Source organism: Pelophylax lessonae (genome assembly GCF_965119305.1).
Source record: "Pelophylax lessonae genome assembly, chromosome: 2".
In the NCBI taxonomy this organism is placed as follows: domain Eukaryota; kingdom Metazoa; phylum Chordata; class Amphibia; order Anura; family Ranidae; genus Pelophylax; species Pelophylax lessonae.
In genome coordinates, this window is record NC_138769.1 from 14,476,990 (window position 1) to 14,495,335 (window position 18,346).

The 18,346-nt window shown below is 45.7% G+C and overlaps 1 protein-coding gene across 1 annotated transcript in view; it reads left to right on the forward strand.

The window, feature by feature from the left end:
- The window catches only part of CFAP91 (cilia and flagella associated protein 91), a 67,719-nt gene that overhangs the window by 12,597 nt on the left and 36,776 nt on the right, over positions 1-18,346 (forward strand). Inside the window, exons 3-9 of the mRNA XM_082246968.1 lie at positions 3,818-3,975; positions 4,216-4,299; positions 6,720-6,776; positions 10,994-11,163; positions 12,184-12,361; positions 13,897-14,054; positions 17,475-17,657. Of these exons, the coding sequence (XP_082103094.1) occupies positions 3,818-3,975; positions 4,216-4,299; positions 6,720-6,776; positions 10,994-11,163; positions 12,184-12,361; positions 13,897-14,054; positions 17,475-17,657 (988 nt within the window). The remainder of the gene's footprint in view (positions 1-3,817; positions 3,976-4,215; positions 4,300-6,719; positions 6,777-10,993; positions 11,164-12,183; positions 12,362-13,896; positions 14,055-17,474; positions 17,658-18,346) is intronic.

Here is an 18,346-nt window from a genome sequence, read left to right on the forward strand (position 1 = left end):
TATATATATATATATATATATATATATATATATATATATATATATATATATATATATATATATAATGTTTGGGGGTTCTAAGTAATTTTCTAGCAAAAAAAATGCAGATTTTTACTTATAAATAAAAAGTGTCAGAAAAAGGCTCGATCTTTAACCACTTCTGGACCAGAAGGTTTTCCCCCCTAATGACCAGGCCATTTTTTTACGATACGGCACTGCGTTACTTTGACTGACAATTGTGCGGTCGTGCGATGCTGTACCCAAATAAAATCGATCTCCTTTTTCCCCCACTAATAGAGCTTTCCTTTGGTGGTATTTGATCACCTCTGCGATTTGATTTTTTTTTTTTTTTGTTTTTGTGCTACGAACAAAAAAAAAAAAAAAAAAAGTGACCATTCTGAAAAAAAAAAAGCCAATATTTTTTTACTTTTTGCTATATAACATTCCCAATTTAAAAAAAATGTAAAAATCAATTTTGTTTCATCATTTTAGGCCAATTTGTATTCTGCTACATATTTTTGGTAAAAAAAAATAAATGCCAATAAGTGTATATTGATTGGATTGCGCAAAAGTTATCGCGTCTACAAACTAGGGGAAAAGATTTCTCATTTTTATTTATTTATTTTTTTACTAGTAATGGTGGCAATCTGCGGCAGACAGATCAGACCCCTAACTGACATTTTTGACACTTTTGGAGGGGGGACCAGTGACATTACTACAGTAATCAGTGATAAAAATATGGACTGTCACTGAACTAATGACACTGGCAGGGAAGGGGTTAACACCAGGGGTGATCAAAGGGTTAAATGTGTCCCTAGGGGTGTTTTCTAACTGTGGGGGGATGGGCTTGCCGAATGAACACAGAGACCTGTGATCCTAAATAAGAGGATCCCTGTGATTATCACTGACAGAACAGCGGTCTGCTGTGTTTACAACGGCAGACCACCGTTCTGTCTCCACGGGGAGCGATCCCGGGTGCCCCACAGATCAGCTTCCCCCTCTGGAGAATGTGAACACCCCCACGAGCGCTCCTGCGAAGCGACGTACGGGTACGTAGTCTCGTAGGAACCTGCCGCAGTATATGTATGGCGGCTGGTCGGCAAGTGATTTAGTGGTTAAAATGACCTCATTTACAGGCCAAAGTTCATCCATTTGATCTCTAAAAGAACAGAATGATACAATGTTTCTTATGCTCTCTCAGCACTGAGCAATGTTGTGATGAACTTTGCTGGCTGCTTTTTTTTTTTTTTGACAGCTCAGAGCAGAGAACTGCTCTGCACTTGTTACACGAACCGTGGAAATGTCGGCTTAAGATCGAAAGGGGGGGTTAAATCAAGATCGCAATTTTTTAACAATTAATCGTTCAGTTCTAATATATACCCATGGATCTTCTCTGACATTCTATGAGCTGCATGAGTTACTGTTGTGAACTTCAGAATGCCTCGTGATCTCCCTATGTTATGGAAAGTAAGGGGGTGTTCTGTAGTCCTATCGCACTGTCCTAGGGTGACAACATTGTTCCTCCATAGATACAGTGCAATGAGTGAGCGTTGTCACCCAGGGATAGGAAGTGAGTCACAGGCAGGGTCACCAGGTGAAAATAAAGGGGAAAAGAAAACCTTGAGAAAGAAAACGAATGGAGTCACCATATCTAAGGAATGGTAAGCTTCAATATATAACATTTTTTGTTCTTTGTTTTGAATATATTTTTAGGGTCAAACATGTAAAGTTTTTTTTATATATTTAGGCCAGGGGGAATAGCGCTGTGCATGAAATGGACACAGCTGGGCAAAACTGGGATTGAGAAGTATTTTGGGATTACTGAGTTGCAATAAAGTTTGCCAGCAGACCTCAATGCCATGAGGCAGCTGCAAAAACAAACCGTCTTGGAATGTAGAAAATGTTGGCTACAAAAACAAGGCTTCTGGAAATACCACAGTATGACCACTAGATGGAGCTGAGAATCTTCTATGATTTTTCAGCTCTATCTAGTGGTCATACTGTGGTATTTCCAGAAGCCCTGTTTTTGTAGCCAACATTTTCTACATTCCAAGACTGTTTGTCTGAAAAATCATAGAAAATAATTAAGCTTCTCAGCTCCATCTAGTGGCCAGAATGCTGAATTTTCCTAAACCCACTCTTTTTTTTTTTTTTTTCATCAATGAATAACATTTCACCTGCAGAGGAACTAGAAGGAAAACATTCTATTTTGCCCCGTTCACACAGGATGAATGTACCAGCAGTGTCACCGGTTGAATAGCTATGCATTCTTTTTTATAGATATAAATTCACCCCATAGTATTTCTTTTTTGTAAGGCCATTTCTATAATATGGACTCCGGTTTTTGGCTCTATGATGTAGATGGGATATCGGAGTTTTGTAGAAGATTAAAAGCAATCAAATGAATAAAAGAGACAGAAAATATTATTTATTTATATATATATATATATATATATATATATATATATATATATATATATATATATATATATATATATATATATATATATATATATATAATTTTTTTTTTATATTATAAAAAAGGGTTTGTTAACCATTTCCGGACCTCCCACCGTGTATTTACGTCGGTACTTTGATGTTAACCACTTGCCGACCGCCCACAATATATTTACTGCGGCAGTCAGCCCCTCCTGGGCAAAGCGACTAGCCCCCGCCCCCGCTCGTTTCTGCACATCCCCGCGTGAGTGACCAGCGGCTCCGATGTCCGTCGGCCACTCGCAATCTCCCGCTGGAGAGGGAGAAAGGCAGGCGGCTGATGTAAACAAAGCCGCCTGTCATTCTCCCTGGTGTAACTGCAGAGATCATACGATCCTGCTATGTAGGATCGTATGTCTCTGTGGTTATATCACAAGCCACGCCCCTTGACAGTTAGAATCACGCCCCCTAGGGACACACTTAACCTCTTGATCACTAATAAAGTTAACCCCTTCCCTGCCAGTGTCATTTTTACAGTAACAGTGCATATGTATAGCACTGATTACTGTAGTAATGTCACTGGTACCCCCAAAAGTGTCAAAAATGTCAGTCAAGGGTCCGATCTGTCCGCCGCAATGTCGCAGTCCCGCAAAAAAAATCGCAGATCGTCGCCATTACTAGTTAAAAAAAAAAAACAATAAAAATGACAAATCTTTCCCTTAGTTAGTAAACGCAATAACTTTTGCGCAAACCAATCAAAATACACTTATTGCGATTTTGTTTACCAAACATATGTAGCAGAAAACAAATTGGCCTAAAGTGTTAAAAAATTTTGATTTTTACATTTTTTTGGGGGAATTTCATATATAAAAATGTGAAAAATATTGTTATTTTTTCAAAATTTTGCTATTTTTTTGTTTATAGCGCAAAAAGTAAAAATCACACAGGTGATCAAATAGCACCAAAAGAAAGCTCTGTTTGTGGGGAAAAAAAGGACGTAAATTTCATTTGGGTACATCGTCGCACGACCGCGCAATTGTCTGTTAAAGTCACGCAGTGCCGAATTGCAAAATAGGCTCTGGTGTTTGAGCAGCCAAATCCTCCGGGTCTTAAGTGGTTAAATACCAGGGTTATGGTAGCAGATAGCTGCCATAACTCCGGTATTTTTTTAAAATGGAGGGCGGTCCCCTTTAACATAAGGGTGGTCCCAGCGACGGATTTGCCGCGAGATCACTTTTATGGGTGGCGGGAGAGGCGCCCCCCCTCCGGTAAATACCGACTGCAATAATACCATTTTTATGTTGCGGTCTCCTTTAATTGTAGGTCAAATTGACGATCACAAATTTTCACTCGCTGACTTTCTTTTTTTCTTCCCACCCAGCAAAGAGTCCCAGAATACCCCACAATGTTCAGCGAACTGGTCCACCACCCCCGCCACACTCTGCGCCTGCAACTTAAAGATCCCGTCCCGCCGTTTATTGACCGCCAGTGGCGAGGAAGAGGAGAGCAAAGGATGCTGGCTCTCAAACAGCTGGCAGGGTAAGTGATACACCTGGGTGACCAGCAGAGGGCAGTGTGGCAGCTCTAAACCTCCCAGTGACATCTCAGACCTGAGATCAGCCACGCTGTACCGCCTATAATACAGACGGACCATAGAGCTGGCAGCTGTGACAATGAATCAGAAGAGAATAAGTGTGGGATACACTTCTAATACTGGGCTCATCCTAATGGGTTTAGATGTCATCACCATGACAATGACCGTGCCATCCTGTATTCCAGGTCTCAGCCTACGTTCACAACTCCCCGGCAACATGCGGAGAACCAAGACATATCTGGGCGCAACCGATACAAATATTTTGAGAGGTAAGGTTATTTGTGGTCACCTGTATTGTCTGTATTGATTGCTGGGTCAGGACCAAAACCCCTCGTCCCTTTTCCCTGCAGGAGATGTGCAGAGACAATTATGAGCTACTAGGGACATGCTGCAGGAGACTGTCAGAGACCTGAGGACGTGATGAAGGAGAATGTCAGAGATTGGGGGTTTGATGCTGTGGATTGTCAGAGACTAGGGTCATGATGCAGGAGACTGTCAGAGACCTGAAGACATGCTGCAGGAGACTGTCAGAGAAATGGGGACGTGATGCAGGAGAATGTCAGAGATTGGGGGTTTGATGCAGGAGATTGTTAAAGACCTGGGACATGATGCAGGGGATTGTCAGAGATTAGGGACATGATGCAGGAGATTGTTAGAGACCTGGGACTTGATGCAAGAGATTGAAAAAATGTATGTAAAAGGAACAGTGAAACGCCACCCCATGAGGGGAAAAGACGCCCCCACTGTACCTCTAGACACGGAAAAGGGGATGATAAGGAGGCTGTCACCACCACCTAGTTTGAAGCACCAAAACCGCTGTAGACAGCAATTTGACAAACAATTGATAAAAATATATAAACTTTATTATAGTGATTAACACACATATATAAATAAAAGTGGAGCCAACTCCACACTTAAAAAGATTCAAAGGCAAAAACAGTACAAATAACAATGTTTGTAACCACAAAAGAGGATCGGTCTGACGCGTTTCGCATGAAGGGCGCTTTCTCAAAGACCGTTTAATGATCCTAGGTTAACTAACAGAGAAAAAGAAAATAAGTTATTATATAGTGCTGAAAAGTGCTTGACCAAAAGGCTGGAAATGCCGGCTGTGCTAAAGACCATACTGGGCCACACAGCGAAAGGGATACAACCGGGCGGGAATGTCAGGGTGAACCACCCCTAAAAACTCTTAAACTCTCTCTCTCTGTTGGTCATTCATTTCCCAGATGGTATTTCCCTTGTATGCCTCGGGTCTATTTGGCGGTGGGGGAGGCCGCCCTTCTGAATGCACCCTGAGGGTACGGGACTCGGCACCTTTCCCTGTCTCCTGGAGTGAGAGGTTTTAGGGGTGGTTCACCCTGACATTCCCGCCCGGTTGTATCCCTTTCGCTGTGTGGCCCAGTATGGTCTTTAGCACAGCCGGCATTTCCAGCCTTTTGGTCAAGCACTTTTCAGCACAAGTACTTGGTGAGCATCAAATTATTTTGTAATGAATATATGTCCAAATGTTTAGATATATATATCTTTTTGTGAATTTGTGTAACTTATTTTCTTTTTCTCTGTTAGTTAACCTAGGATCATTAAACGGTCTTTGAGAAAGCGCCCTTCATGCGAAACGCGTCAGACCGATCCTCTTTTGTGGTTACAAACATTGTTATTTGTACTGTTTTTGCCTTTGAATCTTTTTAAGTGTGGAGTTGGCTCCACTTTTATTTATATATGTGTGTTAATCACTATAATAAAGTTTATATATTTTTATCAATTGTTTGTCAAATTGCTGTCTACAGCGGTTTTGGTGCTTCAAACTAGGTGGTGGTGACAGCCTCCTTATCATCCCCTTTTCCGTGTCTAGAGGTACAGTGGGGGCGTCTTTTCCCCTCATGGGGTGGCGTTTCACTGTTCCTTTTACATACATTTTTTCAATATATTACTTGGGATTGGAGTCTGTCCACACCAATTTGTTACTAGTTTGTCCAACAATACCCTCTTTTCTTATTTGATGCAAGAGATTGTCAGAGACCTGGGACTTGATGCAAGAGATTGTCAGAGACCTGGGACATGATGCAGGAGATTGTCAGAGACCTGGGACATGATGCAGGAGATTGTCAGAGACCTGGGACATGATGCAGGAGATTGTCAGACTGGGGGTATGATGCAGGAGATTGTTAAAGTCCTGGGACATGATGCAGGAGATTGTTAAAGACCTGGGACATGATGCAGGAGATTGTTAAAGACTTGGGACATGAGGCAGGGGATTGTCAGAGACCTGAGGACATGCTGCAGGAGACTGTCAGAGAAATAGGGACGTGATGCAGGAGAATGTCAGAGATTGGGGGTTTGATGCAGGGGATTGTCAGATTAGAGACTGGGGCATACTACAGGAGAATGCTAGAGACTGGGGACATACTAAAGGAGACTATTCGAGACTGGGACATACTACAAGATGTTTTTAGGGACTGGGGACATACTATAGGAGACTATTAGAGACTAGGGACATACTACAGGACATTGTTAGAGATTGGTGACATACTACAGGAGAATGGTAGAGACTGGGAACCTATTACCGTAGACCTTGCATCTGTATACAGGGGGAATGTAGAGCAATGCTTGCTGGGGTCCCCTGATTCAGTGTCAGGTGAATGTCTTCCTCTGTATTTTCCTGAGGTTGGTTTGTATTTGGTTTCAGGCCTCTGATCCCGTTCTCCCAGCAAGCCCCAAGCAATATTCTCCTCGCTGTGCCCCGGTGAGTACGCTCCAACTATTGGAATAGATGATGAAGATGCAGCTTCAGGCACCATCGCTGTATTACCTCTAGAGGGCGCAGTAGTTGTATTCTTTGCCATGTAGAACTTAAAGTGGAGTTCCACCCTAATTTTATACTTGCCTCCATCTTCTCGCTCCGGGTCACCTGAAAAAGAAATGGATAATCGCATATTTTTTTTTTTTTTACTTACCTCGTAGCGAAGAAAAAATACTTATCTTACTTCCTTCTTCCTCCTTCCTCGGCCGCGGCCCGTCGTCACTTCCTGGCTCTGCAATGATTCCTGGGAGCTGAACGTCATAGCTCCCAGGAATCATTGCGCCTGCACCGGCCCCGACGTCAGTTCCGGTTCGCGCGCGTCATCCCCTTCTAAACAGCTTCTGGGCATGCCCAGAAGCTGTGGAGGGATGACGCGCGCTACCCGGAAGTGACGTCGGGGCCGGCGCAGAGCATCGTGGGACCAAAGAAGGCGGAAGAAGACGCCGAAGGGGATCTCGCTGGCTTCAAGCTGCCCACATCTGAGATGGCAGCGCTGGACAAGACGTTTTCAAGGTAAGTATTTGTCCTAACAGGTAAGTGCAACCCGGGACAGATCAGAGGCTAGCCATTGTGGAATGCACTAGCCCTGACTGTCCCGGGGGTATTTAAAAAAAAAAAAAATCCAGGGTGGAACTCCGCTTTAAAATAGAACTAAGGGCAAAACTTTTTTTTTTTTTTTTCATTTTGGATAGAGCAAGGGAGGGTTATAACCCCTGTCAATTTTTTTTCTCCCAATTGTGTCCCATTTCAGAGATTTCCATCCACTTCCTGCCACAAAGCCAAACAGGAAGTGAGAGGAAATCCCTGCAAATGTAGGGAATCCCTTGGGGACCCCTAGTTCACCAGCAACCGAAAATTTGGGATTTTCTTTACTTTCAATGATAATGGTAAACAGAACAAATAGATGAGGGTGAATCTCCTGAACGGGGAACAGCCAGCAATAAAAACTGTCAGATTTTCTAATCCCCCTCCACTCTGTCCAATACTTAAAAAAAAAAAAAAATGTTCCTTTAGTCATACTTTAATGTCTGATTTTTCAAACTCCCTAAAAAGAGAGCTTTTAGCTTCAGCGGATTGCAGAGGTTCTGCTGTCCTTCCACTGCTCACCGACCATAAGGCTGCCGGTATATGATAGTCTACGTTCCAATCACCACCCTAACTCTAACCCTAATCCTCTAACCCTAACCCTTTACCTCTAACCTTCTAACCCTAACCCTTTACCTCTAACCTACTAACCCTAATTCTCTAACCCTAACCATTTACCTCTAACCTACTAACCCTAATTCTCTAACCCTAACCCTTTACCTCTAACCCTAACCCTTTACCTCTAACCTACTAACCCTAATCCTCTAACCCTAGCCCTTTACCTCTAACCTACTAACCCTAATTCTCTAACCCTAACCCTTTACCTCTAACCTACTAACCCTAATTCTCTAACCCTAACCCTTTACCTCTAACCTACTAACCCTAATCCTCTAACCCTTTACCTCTAACCTTCTAACCCTAACCCTTTACCTCTAACCTACTAACCCTAATCCTCTAACCCTAACCCTTTACCTCTAACCTTCTAACCCTAACCCTTTACCTCTAACCTACTAACCCTAATCCTCTAACCCTAACCCTTTACCTCTAACCTACTAACCCTAATTCTCTAACCCTAACCCTTTACCTCTAACCTTCTAACCCTAACCCTTTACCTCTAACCTACTAACCCTAATTCTCTAACCCTAATTCTCTAACCCTAATTCTCTAACCCTAATTCTCTAACCTACTAACCCTAATCCTCTGAGCCTAATCTTCTACCTCTAACTCCAGTCTTCTAACCCTAAACCTCTACCATAATTCTAACCTACTAACCCTAATATTCTTACCCTAACCCTCTGAGCCTAATCATCTACCTCTAATTCTAACCTAATAACCCTAAACCTCTACCTGTAATTCTAACCTACTAACCTCAACTCTCTAACCCTAATCCTCTAACCTTCTAACCCTAATCCTCTAACCCTCTGAGCCTAATCTTCTAACTCCAATCTTCTAACCCTAGTCCTCTACCTATAATTCTAACCTACTAACCCTAATTCTCTAATCCTAATCCTCTACCTGTAACTCTACCCTACTAACTCTAATCCTCTACCTCGAACTTTTACCTACAAACCCTAACCCACAAACCCTAACACTCTGAGCCTAATCCTCTACCTCTAACTTTAACCTTCTACTGTAATCCTAGTCCTCTAACCTTAATCCTGTACATGTAATTCTAACCTACAAACCCTAAGCCCTAACACTACTCTAACCCTAATACTCTACCTCCTAACCTACTAACCCTAATCCCCTATGAGTCTAATCCTCTACTTCTAATTTACTAGCCCTAATACTCTACCTCTATTCTACTAACCCTAATACTCTACTCTACCTCTATCCTACTAACCCTAATACTCTACCTCTATCCTACTAACCCTAATACTCTACCTCTATTCTACTAACCCTAATACTCTACCACTAACCCTAATACTCTACCTCTATTCTACTAACCCTAATATTCTACTCTACCTCTATCCTACTAACCCCAATACTCTAACCCTAATACTCTACCTCTATCCTACTAACCCCAATACTCAACCACTAACCGTAATACTCTACCTCTATTCTACTAACCCTAATACTCTACCTCTATCCTACTAACCCTTATCCTCTAACCCTAATACTCTAACCCCAATACTCTACCACTAACCCTAATACTCTACCTCTATTCTACTAACCCTAATACTCTACTCTACCTCTATCCTACTAACCCTAATCCTCTAACCCTAATACTCTACCTCTCTTACTAACCCTAATCCTCTAACCCTAATCCTCTACCTCTATCCTACTAACCCTAATACTCTACCACTAACCCTAATCCTCTACCTCTATTCTACTAACCCTAAGCCTCTAACCCGAATACTCTACCTCTATTCTACTAACCCTAATACTCTACCTCTATCCTACTAACCCTAATCCTCTAATCCTAATACTCTACCTCTCTTACTAACCTTAATCCTCTAACCCTAATACTCTACCTCTATCCTACTAACCCTAATACTCTTACCACTAATCCTAATACTCTACCTCTATCCTACTAACCCTAATTCTCTAACCCCAACCTTAATCCTCTAACTCTACCCCTAATCTTTTGGCCTTTATCCTCTAACATTAACCATGTGATTCTTATCCTCTAACCTTACCCGCTGACCCTAATCCCCCAATACTCAAACCTAACCTCCTAACCCACTAACCTTAATCCTCTAACCCTAAACCAAACCATATAACCCTAATCCATCCCTTACTCTAATCTTTATACCCAAAGCCTGGCCAGTAACAAAATTCCTGGCCGCAGTGTCATCAAAGACTTCATTTTGTGATTGGCCAAGCATAAGCAGTGGGTGGAGACAAGGTACCAGAACTAGTCTTTCATACTTGCATGAGGATAGTCCCTTGTGTACAGTAAATGGGGGTTCCTACACAGAGAATGAGATATCTCCATTATTATTATTATTATTATTATTCCGTGTTGCTGCCATGTTAGTGAAAAGGAGACACTGAAGTGCTGTTTGGTATCTTCTTCTTCCCTGAGATTACTGGACAGGAAGTCAGCTGTGCACAGGGAAATATTACCCCCCATTATACCAAGCTCCTTTTCTCTTTTGTTCTGATAATTTCCTATTCTGTCTCTATGTCCCTTTTATTAATAGACCAACCAACCCCACCCCCACCGAAAACCACTATCTTCCCCCTCCGCCCGGTTTATCTGTGGGAGTGCCAAGTACAAACCCTGTGTAAGCTCCATGTTAGTAAGTGCCGGAGCTTACACAAAGTTATCTACTTTTTCCCCTTCCCCCACCCAAGCTTGTCAATTGGCCAGTTAGGCCTGAGCTATGGCCTGAGCTATGGGAGGAAGGGGGAGAGGTCACATGCTCTCCCCATACACGGAGGTACCAGATATTTCTGAGGCTCTGACAGACAGAGTGGTGGGGGAGGGCAGTGAAAGTATCGGGGGGTTGTGGGGGGGATATTAAGAGAACCCGTCACTTTGCAGTTAATGGGCAATGTGATTTCTATTCTGATAACTGTATGCTGCTATGTGTATTGGGCTGATTTTTTTGATATCCTTCTATGAACAGGACGGAGCACAGCCCACGGCTGGAGAGGGCCCCTACCCCCTTGGTGCGCACAGTGGCAATTCAGACGGATTACCGCGATAGCGAAGCCCAGACTGACCCCTACAGTCCAGAGTTTGTAGTGCAGCCTGGATCTGTTCCAGAGATATTGATGCTGGCCAATCTTACCTGGGGTGAGCCTGATCTTATTCAGTGTGGTGCGGCACATCACACACACAATCCTCTAATATACACAATTCTGGTCAAAATATTTGTATACCTGCTATTACCTAATTCTGTCCTCTCACCCCCATCCTCTGCTCTGTCCGCTCACTCCCATCCTCTGCTCTGTCCGCTCACTCCCATCCTCTGCTCTGTCCTCTGGCTCCCGTCCTCTCTGCTCTGCCCTCTAGCTCCCGTCCTCTCTGCTCTGTCCTCTGGCTCCCGTCCTCTCTGCTCTGTCCTCTAGCTCCCGTCCTCTCTGCTCTGTCCTCTGGCTCCCATCCTCTCTGCTCTGTCCTCTGGCTCCCGTCCTCTCTGCTCTGTCCTCTGGCTCCTGTCCTCTCTGCTCTCTCCTCTGGCTCCCGTCCTCTCTGCTCTCTCCTCTGGCTCCCGTCCTCTCTGCTCTCTCCTCTGGCTCCCGTCCTCTCTGCTCTGTCCTCTGGCTCCCGTCCTCTCTGCTCTGTCCTCTGGCTCCCGTCCTCTCTGCTCTGTCCTCTGGCTCCCGTCCTCTCTGCTCTGTCCTCTGGCTCCCGTCCTCTCTGCTCTGTCCTCTGGCTCCCGTCCTCTCTGCTCTGTCCTCTGGCTCCCGTCCTCTCTGCTCTGTCCTCTGGCTCCCGTCCTGTCTGCTCTGTCCTCTGGCTCCCGTCCTGTCTGCTCTGTCCTCTGGCTCCCGTCCTCTCTGCTCTGTCCTCTGGCTCCCGTCCTCTCTGCTCTGTCCTCTGGCTCCCGTCCTCTCTGCTCTGTCCTCTGGCTCCCGTCCTCTCTGCTCTGTCCTCTGGCTCCCGTCCTCTCTGCTCTGTCCTCTGGCTCCCGTCCTCTCTGCTCTGTCCTCTGGCTCCCGTCCTCTCTGCTCCGTCCTCTCATTCCTTTGCTTTGTTCCTGGTCTTTGGAGTTCTCTCTGTCCTATCCATTCTGTGCTCAGTCCCTGGTCCCTAGAACTGTCTTTAGCTCTTTTATCTGTTCTCTCTGTTTGGCTCATTTTGGGTTTCCAGGCCGTGGTCTCCCTGCTGGGCTAGCAGAAGTGGAGATGATAGAGCGGGCGAGAGAGAAGAGAGCCTGGGAGGCCACACTGCCACCTCTGAGTGATGTGACCCAGCTGGAGAAGAGGAGGAAGATGATGGATGAGCAGGAGAGGAAGGAGTGGGCCTTCCGGGAGCAGGAGATAGAGAAGTAAGTGAGGACTAGGATGTTTGTTCTGTACGAGGTCCAGATTCTGGTTCTGTCTCTTCAACTACAGATCAGGCATAACTCTGACCCACCTGAGCTCACACACCTGGTTTTACATAGGAGGTTGGCTGGATGAAGATATTATTAAGAGATACATTTCATCATCAAACTGAATATCTGATCACTATGGATTCCTGCATATTTCACATTTATACTATTCTGCCTTCTTAAAGAATCACTCCACTTTCATTTTTTGGTGGACCGGTCAGTCACTTCTACCGCTTAGAAAGTTTTTGGCAAGATCTCTGTGGGGTTCCCATTATGGAGTTCCCGGGTCTGTACCCCTGCTGTGCCCATTATGAGGGATTCCCACCATCCCTGTGCTGAGTTCCCGGGTCCGTACACCCGCTGTGCCCATTATGAGGGGGTTCCCACCATCCCTGTGCTGAGTTCCCAGGTCTGTACCCCTGCTGTGCCCATTATGAGGGATTCCCACCATCCCTGTGCTGAGTTCCCGGGTCTGTACACCTGCTGCGCCCATTATGAGGGGTTCCCACCATCCCTGTGCTGAGTTCCCGGTTCTGTACACCTACCGTGCCCATTATGAGGGGTTCCCACCATCCCTGTGCTGAGTTCTCAGGTCTGTACACCTACCGTGTCCATTATGAGGGATTCCCACCATCCCTGTGCTGAGTTCCCAGGTCTGTACACCTGCTGTGCCCATTATAAGGAGTTCCCACCATCCCTGTGCTGGGTTCCCGGGTCTGTACACCTGCTGTGCCCATTGTGAGGGGTTCCCACCACCACCATCCCTGTGCTGGGTTCCTGGGTCTGTACAACTGCTGTGCCCATTATGAGGGGTTCCCACCATCCCTGTGCTGAGTTCCCGGGTCTGTACACCTGCCGTGCCCATTATGAGGGGTTTCCAACATCCCTGTGCTGGGTTCCCGGGTCTGTACACCTGCTGTGCCCATTGTGAGGGGTTCCCACCACCACCATCCCTGTGCTGGGTTCCCGGGTCTGTACACCTGCTGTGCCCATTATGAGGAGTTCCCAACATCCCTGTGCTGGGTTCCCAGGTCTGTACACCTGCTGTGCCCAGTACACCAACCCTGCGCTGAGTTCCTTCCTGGGTCTTTTTTGCTGGGTTTTTGGTCAGTTTTAAACAATAGACCATTAATATGCAAACTGGCCTTCCAGCTGTTGCAGAACTACAAGTCCCATGAGGCACTGCAAGACTTGACAGCCACAAGCATGACATTCAGAGGCATAGGCATGATGAGACTTGAAGTTTTGCATAGCTGGAGGGCCACAGTTTGCATATTCCTGCAACAGAGAAGGAGGGGCATCCGAAAGTGGGTGGAACACCAAAAATACCAAGTTTGATAGACACAGAGCTGGGGAGCTCGGGGTGTTATAGGTAGAGCCCCCCCCCCCCCCAAAAAAAAAAAAATTACCTCCACCTTCTATCTAGCTATATCTGGTGGGTAAGGCGACCATATCAATAAATCTTTGTGTTTGTTCTTAATAAATTTCAGGCTGCAGGAGGCTCGTCTCGAGGTGCTGAAGAAGCTTCTTCAACAACGTAAAGGGATTCAGCATGAGCTGGACACAAAGCGGCTGGATGAAAGGTGGAGCAAACTACAAACCGAGAAAGAAGAGAGAATTAAGAAGATCCAGAAGGAACACATCAAAGGTAAAGGAAATCACAACCTGATAGAGATGGAATTGGAATCTGTCTTTTCATCTGTCCTTCCGCTCATCGGTTTTATTAATCTCTAACCATTTCACCTGCAGGATTTTTTACCCTCCTTCATGACCAGGCCATATTTTGCGATACAGCACCAGGGCCGTTTTAATGATTGGGCACTGCCCAGGTGCATGGGAGCCCCATGGTCAGGGCCAGGGCAAGGGGGAGTGGCAGGCGCTGTGCTGGGGGGGGGGGGGTCACAGGTAATTTGGCCACTTGTGGTGCTCTTCTTTGATAGGAGCAACTGCAATGTCCCTCCTGTTAGAAGGAGCAGCGGCTGGCTTCTGCAAGACAGAGGATTCCGCTTTCGCCTCCCTCCTGCAGGGGATGAAAGAGGGACGGCACTGAGACTGAAAACTCTCCTCAGGAAGGAGGAGATGCCTTTTTTTATTGCAGGTGGGAACAGCATTTGTGATCTGTGAGTACAGAGGGGTGGGGGGGGGGGAGGGAGGGCACAACTCTGATTTATGGGGGCACTGTGGTGGGGGAACCTGATGTATGAGGACATTGTGATAGGGACACCTGATGTAAGGGGGGGGGGGGCTGTTATGGGGAACGCCTTATGTATGGGGGCACTGTAATGGGGACACCTGCTGTATGGGGACACCTGATGTAAGGGGACACTGTGATGGAGACATCTGATATATATGGGTACTGTGATAAGGGACCCTGATGTATGGGGACACCTGCTGTATATAGACACTGTGATGGGGGACACCTGGTGTAAGGGGGCACTGTGATGGAGACACCTGGTGGATGGAGACACCTGATGTAAGGGGACACTGTGATGGGGACACCTGGGGGATGGGGACACCTGATGTAAAGGGACACTGTGATGGAGACATCTGATATATATGGGTACTGTGATAAGGGACCCTGATGTATGGGGACACCTACTGTATATAGACAATGTGATGGGGACACCTGATGTAAGGGGGCACTGTGATGGAGACACCTGGTGGATGGGGACACCTGATGTAAGCGGGCACTGTGATGGGGGACACCTGATGTAAGGGGACACTGTGATGGGGACATCTGATATATATGGGTACTGTGATATGGGGACACCTGATGCATGGGGCGCTGTGATGGGGACACCTGGTGGATAGTCACACATGATGTGATGGGGACACCTGATGTAAGAGGACACTGTGATGGGGACACCTGTTGGATGGGGATGTAAGAGGACACTTTGATGGGGACATCTGATACCTGGTGGATAGTCACACATGATGTGATGTGATGGGGACACCTGATGTAAGAGGACACTGTGATGGGGACACCTGGTGGATAGTCACACATGATGTGATGTGATGGGGACACCTGATGTAAGAGGACACTGTGATGGGGACACCTGGTGGATGGGGATGTAAGAGGACACTTTGATGGGGACATCTGATATATATGGGTACTGTGATATGGGGACACCTGATGTATGGGGGCGCTGTAATGGGCACACCTGATGTAAGCTGGTAGGGGCCCTAGTGCATTACTTTGCCCCAGGGCCCATGATGCTATTAAATGGCACTGTACGGCACTGCATTACTTTAACTGACAATTTCATGGTCATGCAACACTGTATCCAAATAAAATTTATATTCATTTTTTTTCATACAAATAGAGCTTTCCTTTGTTGGTATTTGTAGTAAAAGGGTGAGAGTTTGTTGGCTCACTTCACTAAGCATATATCAGCCACATCCCTATTGACTTAATATTAGAGAAAAAGTGGTTGGGAGCAGTCCAAAGCAAACCAATGTCGATGGACTGCAACCCATCCAAAACATGGGATTTTCTGGGGCTGTAATATGTTCTGTTGTAATACATATATATATACACCAATAATAAAATTAACAAGTTTATTAAAGTGCAAACAATAGATACAATAAAATTGATAGCAAAAAGGTACACATTGGATATTTAACAAAAAGGAATCGATAAGATGAATAACCGGTCCTACATGTTTTGCCGAGGTGTAATCCCTCATATAACTGCTTCTTCAGGGACCAAATTATGTAGTCCATTAAAGATTCTAAATAGAGATATAAAGTGAGTAATGCTCAAGGGAAGAGTAAGCAGTGATATGCACAACAAACAAAATTGCTAGGCATCACAATTTCACAATCTCCCCAAATGTGAGCTTATACAGGTTCATAGATATATCTTACCGTATTATCCAAAAGAGTAACATCTGCTGAAGGAAAAGAGACATGGTGCCTCCTAGTAGTCAAAAGGAGTCCTACTGCTCACCCGGCAAGGCAAGACAGACAAAGCCAGCAAGGTCGGGGTACCCAGAGAAGGGTGGACACTGGACCGGACTTAGCACTGCGGTTAGAGTATTGAGGCACAAGACAGGTAAAGGATGCCAAAAGCAAAGCCAAAGATGCTTTATGTACAGCCTGGACTTAGTATCCAATGGAGGGCCATGGGGACACAAGGGTCAATCGTACGACAGACACTGGCACAGGAACAGGGTCTTTACATGTACGCCATAGGCTGGAATTATTGGCCAATCACAATCATGTAATTGGCTATAATAGTAGTCACATGATCAGGAGCCGGTCCCGCCAGGGGTGTGGATAAGGGGGTACCACCAGTGGGCGCCCAGGCAGCAGGGTGAATTGGATGTGGGCAGGGAGGGTGATCGGTTTGGGGGGGGGGAGGAATTACTGGAACCAATCCCCTGTATGGTTCCCTCTGCAGCTGGTATCTTCCCCTCTCCCTCCCCTTGGCTTTCAACTGCTGCAGAGGGAGCCATACAGGAGAATGGTTCCAGTAATTGCCCCCCACCATACAGAATACCCTCCCTGTGCACCATAGGTTTCCGCCTCCCTCAATGCTCCCCTGACCCCGCAGTGCTGCCGGCTTCCCACCAGCAGCTGCAAGCACAATATCGGATCCTTCAGGATGGAGAGTGTCCTATTTCCCAGCCCCTTCCTTTCCTGATTGAACACAATCAATGATCAGTACTGATCACTCACTGTGTTCATTCATAACTTAAGCATAGTAAACTATGTTTACATGGGGTAGGGGGGAAATGTATGGGGCCCCATGTTCTCTAACAGCAGCCCTATATATATGCAGCATATGGGTGTTAAAGCCCATCCTCTTTGTTGCTGCACGTATGCGTTACACGAGACTGATACACGTGGACCATTGTGGTTAGTGAAGAATAATGGGGAGGTTCAAATCCCACTGCAGTGGCTTTTTCCATGCTTGCCAAGTGCAGGAGTAATTTGGTAGGCAATGTCTTGGGTCTGTAAGGTCTGAGATTGTAGGTTCCTGCTATTATATTGGCACGGGTTTGACCCAGCACTGTCTCTATCAGTACTCTTACATCTCATATGTCTCTTCTCTGGTACTCCACAGCCATCAGGAAACTAACAAAGAAGATGGACAATGTTGAAGGAACATTGGAGAGGCGTGACATCCTCCAGGACTACTCCAACTACGCCTCTCAGACCTACGCACCCCTCTCCCGGACCGGGTACTCCCTGGATCACCTGTCTGCACAATATGCAGTGAAAAGCCCTTTTCTGGACTCCTACCAAGGTGAGACATCTTCTGTCACCCTTCACAGATACCTACAGAGGTTAGACAGTAGCTGGCTAAAGGTGTACAGCCCGGCCACCATGTGCACAACCTGGCCACCACATGATCTACTAAGCAAACCTTCCTTGTATTGGGGGTGTAATGATGTCCCGTACTGGACACAGGAAAAGCTGTAGCAAGCGGCCATATTGTTCAGTCATTATAGGTCAGCCATGACAGTCTTGCAGAACAGTTATGCACACACCGATATTCTCCCCATCCTCACCTCCTTTAATCCATGGAATGCACACTTCAAAAGAGCCGTTATCTCAACTCGGAGACATCAAAAACCAGTACTATTGCCTGTGCAGAGCTGTAAACCGCGAATTGAGTCCTGGCAGGATGTCTGTTTCTGCTGTCCAGGCCTTTCGTAAAACTTTGACCAAATCCGTTAAGGATAACCAGAACTAATGGGGATCATAAAAGGCAATCGTAGAGCCCCACCCAATTCAAAACGTAACAAATACACACACTGTTCATAAACTCAGACAGGAACACGACCCATTAACAATAAGTATATGTTTGGATGAGGAATGTCATACTGAACGAATTAAAGCGGAGTTCCACCCAAAAGTGGAACTTCCACTTTAGGGAGTCCTGACCCCCTGACATGCCACATTTGGCATGTCATTTTTTTGGGGGGGGAGCGG